General features: G+C 39.9%; 1 protein-coding gene across 2 annotated transcripts in view; it reads left to right on the top strand.

Annotated features, from left to right (window-relative positions):
- The window catches only part of LOC137236902 (uncharacterized), an 844598-nt gene extending 831565 nt beyond the window's left edge, over positions 1–13033 (top strand). Inside the window, exons 7-8 of one of the 2 annotated variants that reach the window (XM_067759993.1) lie at positions 12082–12286; positions 12347–13033. In XM_067759993.1, the coding sequence (XP_067616094.1) occupies positions 12082–12286; positions 12347–12602 (461 nt within the window). In that variant the 3' untranslated portion in view covers positions 12603–13033. The remainder of the gene's footprint in view (positions 1–12081; positions 12287–12346) is intronic. The other variant, XM_067759990.1, reaches the window with a different exon arrangement.
- The last annotated feature ends 773 nt before the right edge of the window (positions 13034–13806 follow it).

Raw genomic sequence — 13806 nt, 5'->3', positions numbered from 1 at the left:
GGTTATTTTGATCGATTAAAGATGACTGACTGGTGTTGGTATTGTGTTTCGTTCTTATTGTTTCCCTGCGTCCGCGACAATGTCGCGTTCGCACGTCGGAGTTGCCATGTCTCGTGACAAGAATATAATAATAATAAGAAATATGAGCAGAAATAAGATCTTATGCCGAAATCTTATACTGGCGGAATGCATCAGATTCCGCTCAGCATGATTGCGGAATGCAGTGGATTCCAATCTCCCTGTTGGAATGCAAACCATCGATTTTATAATAAAATCATCATTTAATTATAACTCGCCCACTCTCATTATTATTAAGAAGAAGAAGAAAAACACTTAATGGGACGAATACGTAAAAAGGCCTGCCAGGGTTTTGTAAATAGTTTGATTAATTCTTTACCTTTTGAGCTTCATTTACCTGGATATCAATTTTGTGGTCCTGGAACGAAACTCCGACAACGGATAGAAAGAGGAGATAAGGGTATAAATCCTTTAGATGAAGCCTGTAGAGAACATGATATTGCATATTCCCAATCGAATGATATAAATAACAGACACCAAGCTGATAAAGTTTTATCTGAGAAAGCCTGGCAACGTGTAACATCTAAGGATAGTGATTTCAAAGAACGAGCAAACTCTTGGTTCGTTACAAATGCAATGAAAGCAAAGCTCAAATTGGGAATGGGTTTAAAAAATAAGAAAAGAAATACATCTAAATGGAAAAAAACGGAAAAAGATGAAAACTCGTAAAGTATCATCTAATAAAATTTTTTTGATGGCAGTTAAAAAAGGTATCAACATACTTAACAAAAAGAAGCCGCAGTCATTTAATGAGGCCTATAACATTTCTAAGAATGCTATAGAGTCTAGCTTTAAAAATAAAGAAATTAATATACCGAGAATAATTCCAGTCCCAAAAATGTGTGGAATTTTACCACTACTTCCAATTTTAACAGCGTTGGGTGCACTTGGTGGTATAGCATCTGGTGGATCAGCTATAGCAAAAGTTTTGAATGATGTCAGGAATGGAAAGGAGCAATTGGAATATTGAATCAATCGCTATGGATAAGGGACTATTCCTTAAACCGTATAGAAGGGGATATGGTTTATTTTTACGACCCTATCCAAAAAACGAATAAAAAGCCTACCCAAAAGACCGTTAACAGATATAGATTTAATGAAATATTGCAAACATCTTAAACATTTCAGAGGAATTTTTATGCGAAATTCCCTACCGAATAAGCCGAATGCTCAAGAATGTGGAATTCTTAATTTAGACGATGCTGATGGTCCTGGCACTCATTGGGTAGCATACTATAAAAACAAAAATTATAAAGAATATTTTGATAGTTTTGGAAATTTGCAGCCACCGATTGAACTGATTAATTATCTGAAGCCACCGATTCATTACAATTATGATCAGAAACAAAAATACAATACAGTAATATGTGGGCAATTATGTTTAAAATTTTTATTTAATAAAAATAAATTATATGAAATATAAAATATAAATTGGTTATTTTATTCCTAAATATGTTACAGTAAAGTACTATTAAATATAATAATTCAAAATTTTTTATTCTGTATGAAATTCAAATAATGGTGAATTAAATTTTTCACCAGGTTTAATCAGTTCTATATAAAATGTATTCTTATTTATTGTTTCAATAGTTGAATCTTCTAAGGATTTGTAGGATTCCGGAAGAAAAAGAACATTATCATCCAGTCCATAGCTTCTCCCCAAACTTTGTCCTCACTCTTATGGCTTTTACTATTTTTAATTTTTTATTAATTGGTACATCAATCGCCTTCAGTATTGGTTTTTGAAATTTTTCCTTTGAAATTGATTTTAAATCCTTAAGAGCTTGATTCATAATGTGGAATATGACTATAATAAGCAGCGGTGTTAGAGATGTGTCGATGTATAAATAGTATAGTTTATTACTGTTTATCAGAAGTGATCCTGATTAAACACGGTCGAAAATCCTTACAAAATAATTATCCGTGAAATATAGATGATTGCTGAGCGGCTTTAAACAATTTACTACATTTTCTACCGTTCTAACGAAAAGATGACCAATTTATATACATTGAGACTAGTAGCTCTTATCTTACTAAATGCATGTATATGGATGGATGTGTCTGTGTCGTTATATATATATATATATATGCCTTGGAACAAGTTTCCTATAGATGTGTCTATCGGTATGTTTTTTGTGGTTTGTTGATCGTTATATCGTACAGTTTCACATTACTAGTAGAGCGACATAATTTGTAATTCAGTATCAAACAGGTGGCACAATAAAAAAGAAGAAAATGTCTTTCCCGCAATATTTAGAAACGTTTTTATCAAAATATGGTGACTTAATTGATGATGATCATCGAATATTTTTTTATTCTATGATAAATGGATTGAGATCATGTCTATCAGAACCATCTATATATTCATTCAATGGATTACACAAGAAAGATTGTAATTTTGCTGATAATTCATATAAGAAAACAGAAGATATATGTAATTGTATTTGCCATTATTCCCGATATAAAACATTAAAAAAAATTTATAATTTATATGCTGTCATATTTAACGAGCCCAGATGGTTGTAATCAGTGTGAGAACACGTTTTATTAAAATACAAAGCAAAAAACTGCAAAACTGTGTGATAAAGAAACCTCAACTCCACTACATATCCATATGATGATCTTAATATTAAATTTGATCGAAATCGGTATGCTCTATTATATGATACGTATTTGAAATTTCAACAAAGTACTATGGACGCACTCCCCAACCACTTTTATCACCTGATCAATTTGTTCAATATGCTCCAATAATTGTTTTAGATGTTACACATCAGGATGAATCTATAAAAAGCGGTCCCATCGATATTCGGATTGAGCTAAAATTTCACAAGGCCGTATCTGCCAACACCGCTGCTTATTGTATACTCATCCATGATAAAATGTATGAATATATTCCATTTACAAATGTTGTCAAAAAGATTATTTAGAAAAATAGTAGTAATTTTATGAAACTACACACACACACACACAAGTACATTACGCATTGCTAACCACGCCAAAATATGGAGAAAAATATAAATAAAAAATTTTAAAATTTGAAATAAAAATTGTTTTTATTTATTTGAAAAAGGTTTATTTGACAAAAAAAAGTAAGTATTTACATTGACCCAAGTAGTCCTTATCTTTCTGAATGTATGTATATGGATGGATGTGACTGTGTCGGTATGTATTTTGTAGTTTGTTGATATTCCTATGTACAAACATATGTGTAAATATGTACATACAAACTTATACCCTAATAAAAAGACAAATAAAATATTCAATAATGGAAAATCATGAGTTCAATATTAAGATAACCTTTAGTTAATCTGTCCCCTGATCGGGTGCCCGACAGGCCCGTTTTGCAGACGAGAAAAAAGGGGGGGCGGTACTACAAGTGCCCATCGACTCCTTTTTGTAGACGAGAAAAATGGTGGTTGGGTTTGGTGGTTGGTGGTTGGGGGGTTGGGGTGTACTACAGGTGTCCAACTGCTACTTTTTGTAGACAGGAAAAAAGAAGGGGGGGGGGGGGGGGGGTGGGGATTGGGGAGCAGTCGCTCGATTAGAAATCTATGGGACTCTTTAAAACGGCTCGGGTGAAGTCTAGGACTCATTAGAAATATGAGGGGACATTTAAAAATTTGCGGCCCTTTAAAAATGTAGGGCCCCCCATTTAACGATCCTCTCCTGAAAGGCAAAGCTCTGCTAAAAGCAAAAAGCTCTAAGCTTTTTCTTATACATCGGCCAGAACAGAAACAAAAAGCTCTAAGCTTAAGAACGTGCGCGCCTAAAAGTAGGCAACGAAATTGTTTTGCTGTATATATATGTGTGTCGGTGTGTATATACTTTTCCTTTCACCTTTCACTTTTTTTTACATACTACTGGCACCTTCATTGATCGATGGAAATTGGCATCTATAACTCCAATATTTAAGTCGGGAAATAAAAGCGAAGTCACTAACTATAGGCCAATCTCTAAATTGTCAACTTGCTCCAAACTTTTCGAGAAAGTTGTTAAAGACAAATTAGCTTTCTCTACAAAGGGGATAATCGATCCTTGCCAGCATGGGTTTGTTGCAGGTCGTTCAATTATTACAAATCTTGCTGTTTTTTCGTAGTTCTGTGTTTCTGCTTTCAAGGAAGGGTATCAAGTGAATACCATATACACCGACTTTTCCAAGGCTTTTGATGCAGTTTCCCACAAACCACTCCTTTTAAAACTTAAAAATATAGGTTTCCACTCAACATTTCTGTCTTGGCTGGAAACATACCTGTCAAATAGAACGTCTTTTGTTGAGATTGAAAATATGAAGTCATATGAGTTTTTAGCAACATCCGGAGTGCCGCAAGGTAGCATCCTTGGCCCAATGCTTTTTTTAATCTTCATCAATGACGTTGGTTTATGTCTAAAACTCTCAAAATACTTACTTTATGCAGATGACTTAAAATTGTATAGCAGGATAACATGTCCATCAGATACACTACTCTTGCAGGATGATTTAAATTCTCTTAATTCCTGGGCTCTCCATAATAATCTGCGTTTTAATATAAGTAAATGTTGTCATACGACGTTTACTAAATCTATAAGTGTGCTTTCGGCGACATACTATATCGCAAGTATAGATCTTGTTTCGGTTAACGAATTTCGTGATCTCGGTATAATTTTTGACTCTTCTTTCTACTTTTGTTAGCCATGTTAACTATATCATACCGAAGGCTTATGCTAATTTAGCCTTTTTAAGGCGGTACGCGAAGGACTTTACTAGGAAAATTTTGTATAGTTCTTTAGTACAATCTGAGGTAGAGTATGGATCCGTCATTTGTAATCCGAATTACTCCACACGCTCGGCGAGAATCGAAAGGGTTAAACGCAAATTCATTCGATTCGCTCTTCAACCTCTCTATTTTTATAATCCGTTGCCTCCATATACTGCTAGGTGCATACTTATCAACATTCTGCCTCTCGAAGCCATACGTTCTGTTCAAAATTTATTATTTACCTTCGACAATTATCGCTGGTATAATTGACTGCCCAGCTCTCCTTGTACAAATTTGTTTTAATGTTCCCAATAGAACTCTCCGTTCTTCTAATATATTTTTCATGGAAGTTCGTAGATTTAATTACCTTAATTTTGCACCTCTCATTAGAGGACTTGAAGAGTTTAATAGGATCTCTAGAAGTCTGGATCTTGACTTTACGATATCAAGACCTTTGTTTAAGTTACTGATTGAGTCTTACTACCGAGCAAATACAATTATTCCTTGAACTCATTGTTAATTAGTTTTAAGTTAATTTATAATAATATTGTAAATCTAGTCAGTAAGGTCTTTTGCCATTGACTTAATAAAGATATGAATATGAATAATATGAATGTACCTGACCCTGTTGGCAACGAATGGCTTTAACAATGGACGATTCCTTGTGTATCCAGTGAAGGACAATAGATGAGTAGATCCAAAGAACATATTCTGCACATTCCAATTGTAGAACTTTGCGAATGTGCTGTAACGTGACATCGAGGAGGTGAGCAGCTCGGAGCTCCAGCCGTGGAACTGTCATTTGCTTAACCGATGCTACTTTGGTTTTAGCCGCAACTAATGCAACTTGGACCTCGCCGTCGGAAGTTTCAGATGTTACGAAAATTACCGCAGCGGAAGCTTTAACGCTCGCATCGTAAAATCCACGGAGTGTCACGTTTCCATTCTTGCACACGCCAATCCAACGAGGTATGTGAATTCGACTTACTGCGGTCAATCCATTACGAAATGCAAGCCAACGTTCCGTTAAATCGGGTGGTATCCCAGCATAGTATCAATATTTTCGCTGATACCACTATCAGAGCTAACATTCTAATCGGATCATCCAACCGCGCTATTATTGCCATTCTTTCATTTTCGCTTACTCGCACTTTGTAGAACACCTGGTCACCTATTGGGTGCCATTGTAATCCTAAAACCTTGGTATGACACACCCAAATGCAGTTATTCGGCTAATGATGCTAAGCCATTAAATACGTTTAGGACCTATGAGCTGTTAGAGTTCCACTTACATAATTCAAACTTGCCTTTCTGCAGAATTTCATACACACCACAACCCCGAATTACTGCTGCATGTTCATCGTCAACACTACCCAAGTAATCATCTACGTACAAGTTATGAAGGATGCTAATTTCATACACATCACAACCCCGAATTACTGCTGCATGTGCATCGTCAACAATACCCAAGTAATCATCTACGTACAAGTTATGAAGGATGCTAACTATGTGGTGCTGCTGCCGTCGGGGTTCATTCTGGATAGGTAAGAGTTTAACCTGTTACTGTACCTAGATCGAAGTTGAGCTAGAGTGACGCGCGTTTCCCTAGGGAGAGTGCGTTTCTCTTCTGCGAGTCTGGTATTTTTCTTTAAGAACTGGATTCGCCGGCCAATTCCTGGCACAGAAGTCCGACGCCTGTTTGTGGATATCATTGAAGATCTGCTTGTGCTTTTTTGCTTCATACGGCTGTGTTCTCAGGTACGGTATTTCCTCGTAATGCTTACGGAGATGACTGGGCGGTGTTGGCTCATCAATCAGATGTCTGTTGGGATGCCCAGGTGTCTGGGTATTCAACAGAAACTATTTGGTTAGCATCTCATTCTCGCCTCATTATTTAGATGGTGTTCTGGGGACATAAGAAGACAGCCCGTGGTGGTTTTGAGAGCAGTATTTTGGCAGGCCTGTAGCTTCTTCCAGTGAGTAGTTGTTAGGCTTGGCGACCATATAGGGGACGCGTAGCATGCAATCGGCTGGCCAATTGCTTTGTAAGTGGTAATGAGCGTGTATTGATAGTTGTAAAATGCGACATAACCCGTTACTGCATGGTTCCACGCAAACTAAAGCTAGGGCTGGGAAATCCAACCAAGGTACAAAGAAACACACTGTTATGTTTCATGGAAAGAATTCTCAATCATTATATCGTTATGTACCGGTAACACTCTACAATAAAGAAAGGTCCATTGACATGTTTGCGAAGGGTCTGCCAGTACTCTGGTCTGGATGAACTTCATCGACGGACCAATAAAGAAGCTATGTTTGCAGTGGACAGGGGACATTTTGCAGAGCGAAGCTGACTCGAAATCCAAATTTCCGCCCAAAGAAACGGTGCGAAACAATTTAGTTTACACGGCGTGCGTAGGGTATCAAACCTGAACTTACCTGTTCAAACGCTTGAATGGTCTACAATAACTGCCCGTGGACATCTTAAAAATCTTCCGATCTCTCCATACAAATAGGCCTTGATAATTTAAAATTAGGTGAGTCTTTGGGGATACGGGAGGGCAAGGGAGACGATTTTATGGCACCAAAGTGTAGGTTAGGGTGGTCAGTTTACGGTCGAAAGGACGAAGCGGCTACTTCCCTCTCTCGCGTAATGCACGTATGTAACGTTGACGATCACCTCGAAGAACTCGTAAAGTCTCATTTCCTGCTGGAGGCCATAGGGAACCGTCCTTTTAAACCTTTGATATCAAAGGAGAATGAACGTTGCCAGCTCATTATGGACTTGAAAACACGGTATCTGCCCAATGAGAAACGATGGAAAACTGGACTACTCTGGAAACACAATCGCATTGAACTACCGAATTCTTTGCCGATGGCTTACCTTCGCCTTTGCTGCTTGGAAAATAAAATGGTACGAGATCCGGATCTGAAATCTTTCCTCGTTGATATAATTAGGGATTATGAACGCAAAGGCTACATTAGGAAGACCACACCTGAAAAAAATATAGCTAGCGGCAAATCGTGTTGTATTCCCATATTTACTGTGACCAATATAAACAAAAATAAAATACGCCTAGTTTGGAATGCTGCTGCCGCAGTCAATAACGTGGCACTCAATGCCGTACTGTTGAAAGGACCGGATCGCTCTAACTCACTAATAGGCATTCACATTAGGTTGCGGGAGAGGCCTATTGCCCTTTGTGGTGATATTAGAGAAATGTTCCACCAGATACGTGTGTGCGCGATTTACCAGGCTGCGCAAAACTTCTTGAGGCGTGATGGCGATGCCATTAGTGATCCGGACACGTACGTCATGCAGGTCATGACGTTTGGTGCAAGCTGGTCCCCGTCGTTAGCGAATTTCGTCAAAGATAAAAACGCGTCACGTTTCCAAGATGAACATCCTGTAGCTAGGCCATTTTGGAGAACAAATATGTGGATGACTGACTGCAAAGCACGACTTCCGTGGATGAGATGATACGTCTGGCTACGAAGGTGAGAGATATTCACGCCGACGTGGGATTCGAGATGTGTAACTGAATATCCAACTCCAAAGATGTCTTATTTGCATTAACGAGCCAATCGGTCCAGGGTATTAAAAATATCGACCAAGCAGACGCCAGGCACGAGAAGGTGCTTGGCATGTGGTGGTTCCCGAGTGACGACACCTTCCCATTTTTTTAAAAACTACCCGAAAGGCGTCCTAGATGAAAACATTGCTCCCTCAAAACGGCGCGAAAATCCTTGTGCAGGAGGTATGGCGTTGCGGTGTTCAGTGGGACGTACCAGTCCATCGCGAAGAAAAATAAATGGTTTCGTGGATGCTAGTATTGATGCTTACGCTGCTGTAGTCTACCTGCGAGCAAAGCGAGGGCCAGATATCTCTTGCAGTCTAGTAGCGTCTAAAACACGAGTTCCCATCTTAAACCGGTATCGATTACAAGACTAGAGTTAATGGGTGCAATATTGGGACTTCGCCTATGCCGGTTTATTTCAAATGAACTTTCAGTCGCAGTCAATCTCCACGAACACAGGCATTGGTTTTTTGGGCCCTTCGAAGTAGCAGTTGGCAAACGCCGTGTGAAACGATAGGGAGTTCTCTTTACGTACTTGACGATCCGCGCTGTCCACATTGAAATATCATCTTCGCTTTTCACTGATTCATTTCTCCTGGTTTTAAAGCAGTTTATAGCGCGACGTGGTACTCAAAAAATGTATTTGGACGGATAATGGAACAAATTTCCGCAGAGCTAGCCGCGTTCTGGAATAAGAAATTCAGCGATTGTCATCTGGTGATGTTGAACGCCGCCACTCTAAAATAAAGTGGTACTTTATACCACCCGTATCACCTCATCTGGTTGGCTCATGGGAACGAATGGTTAGATCAGTCAAGTAAATTTTAATGGATATTTTGAAAACAACAAGTTTGAGAGAGGAGTCCCTTCCGGCGACTTTAGTTAACGTGGAACATATTTTAAATTCTCGTCCGCTCACCTACCTGACCTTTGACGCTCCGCAAAACCAGCATTAACACCCAACCACTTCCGTTTAGGAAGTTCGAGTGGTATTCGCGTGGGTGATCAAACTAAAGGAAACGGTCCTACTCTCAATAAAATATTTCGTTTCTGAAACCAGATAGCAGATCAGTTCTGGAGGCGTTGGATTCTGGAATGCTTACCCAGCTTGACAAGACGTGCGAAATGGTTCGGAAAGTCCCAAGATCGTGTTGGACTAAACGACATCGTCATTATAGTAGACGACAACACTAAACGGAATATATGGCGAAAGGGCATAGTAGTCGACGTTCATCGGAGCAAAGATGGAGAGGTGCGCAACGCAGTCGTGAGAACAACCGACGGATTACTCATTCGTTCCGTCGTGAAGCTGGCCAATATGGACGTCAAGGAGTAAACCTCGCAAGATTTACGGAGGGGGGGGGGGGGGGGTATAGATCCACGCCGTTAAGTTGTTAGCGCGGCGCCGTAACCTGTGCTTACGAAACAAACCCCGCTCATCAGCAATGCATTGTCACCTATTGCTCTCCGCTAACATCAACATCTTTCTTTTTCAACGAGCCCTTGGAAGCGAGCGGAAATATTTAATCCAAAACAACTAAACTTACAGTTTACATCTAATATTTATCACTAAATATCTTTGTGATCAATTATCTTATATTTGCATAGTTAAACACAAGTGTAAGTTGATATTTTAATATTGGTAAATCTGTGAATTTCAGTTGTAAAATAAATTGCAGATTATAGCGCTACACACACCATAAACGTGTTGCTGAAAATATTCTTTAATTAGCATTGGCGCTAACAAGCATGTTGTGCTGGAAAGAATATCCTCGTTCATATTTGATTTCTTATACACATCTATTAGTCTCTCTAGATTGCGGGACGTGGTTCAGTTTTATGCAATCCTCCAAGACTATTCTTAGCCATTCAAAATTCGTTCCCCGGCCATCTGCAGCATAGCAGGGAATATCCCATCTGCACCCGGCGATTTGAACTCGGCAAAAGCTTTTATTGCCCATTTGGCATTTGTCACCAATCCTGGTACCTCTCGCTCCGTAGTAGGATTAAAGACGTGGTTACATAACTGTTCCGTATAATCTCCTGATGGCAAGTGTGTGTTAAGTAGTGCCTCAAGGGATTCTTCACGGCTGTGTGACCATTCCCCGTCGTCCTTTTTTTCAGTCCCTGAACTGCATCTCCCTTAGATACGGCTTTCCTCGGTCTCGCATTTTCGGTGGAGCATTCTATGTCGGCACAGAATTTCTTCCACGAAACCCTCTTTGACCTGTTGATTTCACATTTAAAGATCCACAACAGATATCTGTATTCGCCGCAGCCTTCCCCGCTTTGTTTTACCTTTGAATATTCTCAGAGGATAAGCTTAGTTGCAGGCAATCCCTCAACCTACCTCTAGTTCCTTGACGAATTTGGGGTTGCCAGAGCTTCGCCTGATAAATATTTGTAAAATACTAAAAGGGGTTGTGTAGCGCAACTCTTTTAAGGGGTTGGCAGCGCAATTTATAGCTTCTCCAACCCAATTGAAAACCTCACGTACCAGTGGCGAACCCTGTTTTTCTCTTGGATATAAAGATGTCCTAGAAGGTTTCATATAGTCATACTAAACCGTTCCCAAGATGGTCGGGCTAGTACCTTAAACAAAAAACCAGAAGTGATAAAATGCTACATGCATCATATAGGGTTAATTCATTTGTTTGACATAATAGAAAAGAAACCACATTTAATTGTCAATCACACTTTGTTAAATTCACTTTGGGTACGCGTGCATTTGCAACAATTTTTTATTAAGCACAAATAGCGACAAAAATCTAGCACGAAAATATTCACCAAAACAAAACTCTCAAACTGTCAAAACTGTTTTCTGAAAAGCCATTGTCTTATAAATTGCTAATGAAAATTGGTTTGCCCTAAGATTCCACACTTCTTTATAATGCCTAAATTATCTGCTAAGTGAAATGTCATTCTTCTGCTACATTTTAAAGACAGCAATTTCTTTGGTAGGAAATCCATTGAAGTAAATTGAAAATTTTATGTGGGTTAATAAAAGTGTGGAAAATGTTTGAGCAGTGTTGTACATTTTTATCTCAGTGAAAAAGAAACAGTTGGCGCAACACGCCGTAAATAGAACAAATTGTCCATCACTCAACTGACGTTGCAATGTATCAAAAAAATTGCAATGTATCGAAAAATTTCTGTTCGTTGAAAGCGCCCATTGTCAAATGCAATACAAATAACTCCTTCAATGCCATACTCAACTTTGGTTTATCGTGAGTTCCAAAGAATATGATAAAAAATTGGTACAAGAAATACAAAACTTAGAAGGTGTATATTTTTAGATTTTTTTTTGGGATGAGAAGAGAAAACCAAATCACAAACGGTTTCCGTTTAGTGCCAAGAGTAGTACGTCTGGCAACCCTACCTATGCGACGCCTTTTACCCGTTTCCATTCGGGACCAAAAGGTGTATGTAATACTTTTCACCTTGGTATTCTCGTCTGAAGGTATGAGACTGTATACAATGGTATATTCGATTAATAAGGACCAACCTAATGAACATGATGTTGCTTGCCTTACGCTTTTAAGCTTGTAGGCCCTTCCACTAGCGCTTTGATAGCACGCTGTGCTGCGGGTGTGCTTCTCTGGCGCGCCCACCACCCTCCCCCCCCTCTCCATATTTTACATATATGAACAAATGATGTACAATATATTTAAAATTTTTCATTTCAGAACATTGGAAACCCATTGATTATATTTTACATTCCGCTCTTGATATGGGTTTGAAACTAAACTTAATTCCATTTGAATGTGGTAGTACCAAAAGCGAAGACATTTTTGAGCTATCTGAACGTATAAATGAAGTTTGTGAGCGGGTGATTAAAGATGGGATCGATTTGTGGCAGTTGATCTGTAAAATGCGGGCATCATTACTTAGGTGAGCTGGTTTATATCTACATAATTTGTTAAATTTATTAAATTATTTTTATGCTTGCAGCCGATCAAATCGAATTATTGTGCGCAAGGTTGTACGTGACGTTACTTATGAAGGCGGGACTCATTATCCTCTTATTACAACAACTGAGTTTGAAATAGAATTAAGAAATATTTTAACTTTATCGTTTAATGATATAATATCTCCACCATTGTATGATTTTACTGACCAGTTGCAGTCTTTGCCACGTGGAATTGAGTTTTTGAAAGTATTTCTTGAAAATCCTACCCGTTACATGCATCAACGGACCGCCGAATAAACCTTCCGAGTTTGTTGTAACTCATATATTTACAATAATCAGTGCTGCAAAATTAATATTTATAACATTTTAATTCCATGTGCAAATTTTAAGCCTAATTTCAAAAGCAACGAATATCGATAATAATTGTTTTCCTGGGCCTCAGGAGACAATAAAAACATCAAACCAAAATGTGTTTCTTAGCGGGCCCGCGATTTAGAGGTACTAAGATATTTTTTTTTAAATTCAGGAGAGTATTTAGTTGTTCCATGTGCAAATTTTAGGGCTAATTTCAAAAGCAACTAATCTTGATAATGATTTATGAGGTGAGTTTTGTCTAAGGCTGGGGTAACGCTCAGTCAATCCAGAGTCGAGTAAAGGTCCCACAAACCCCTACTGAATAAATACTATATTTATGTGTTACGAACACACGCACACAGCTGGAGATATTAGGCGGCCAGCAGCCTTCCGTCGCAAGATGGCGAAGGGGGGGGAGCGGCGGCTAACGGTCGTTGGAGTAGAGGAGGTTCGGTAGGGCGGTTGAATGGTCGGGTAACGGACGGATTGGTACGGCGGTAGGATGGCGAGCGGCCAAAGGCTGGTGTAGCAGCGGCGGGACGGATGCCGCGGCTTAACGGCGGTAGGATGGCAGACGATCAACGGTCGTCGTAGCAGCGGCGTAACGGATGCAGCTGCTTAACGGCGGTAGGATGGCGGACGGCCAACGGTCGTCGCATCAGCGGCGTGACGGATGCAGCGGCTTAACGGCGGTAGGATGGCGGACGGCCAACGGTCGTCGTAACAGCGGCGGGACGGATGCAGCGGCTTAACGGCGGTAGGACGGCCAACGGTCGTCGTAGAAGGTGCGTAAGGGGGCGGGTTTGTATCAGCCGAGACACCGTGGGCGGAGGGGAAGTGCACCTTAACGGCACAGCGGTAGCCCCTGTGTGCACGCATCGGCTCACGGCCGAAACCAGAGCTGAGGGGAAGGGGTCTAATGGTCATGAAGGCCTCGGGCCGCTCAACGCCCAGGAGGGCGCGGGGGGGGGGGGGCAAAGTAGCACAAGGCATCCTCCCCGTCGTCCTTACCTAAGTGAAGGGTGACCCGCCCCATGACGGCGCCCCTTCCACTCAGCTAGCTAGCAGGAGGGAAAAGTATGTCTTTAAAAAGACATCCACTCCCGCTGGCTCACCTGTGAGGACTGAATTGCAAAAATGCAAATTC

The sequence above is a fragment of the Eurosta solidaginis genome, chromosome 1, assembly GCF_040869045.1.
Source record: "Eurosta solidaginis isolate ZX-2024a chromosome 1, ASM4086904v1, whole genome shotgun sequence".
Classification (NCBI taxonomy): Eukaryota; Metazoa; Arthropoda; class Insecta; order Diptera; family Tephritidae; genus Eurosta; species Eurosta solidaginis.
This window is presented reverse-complemented; position numbering and strand designations above follow the sequence as displayed.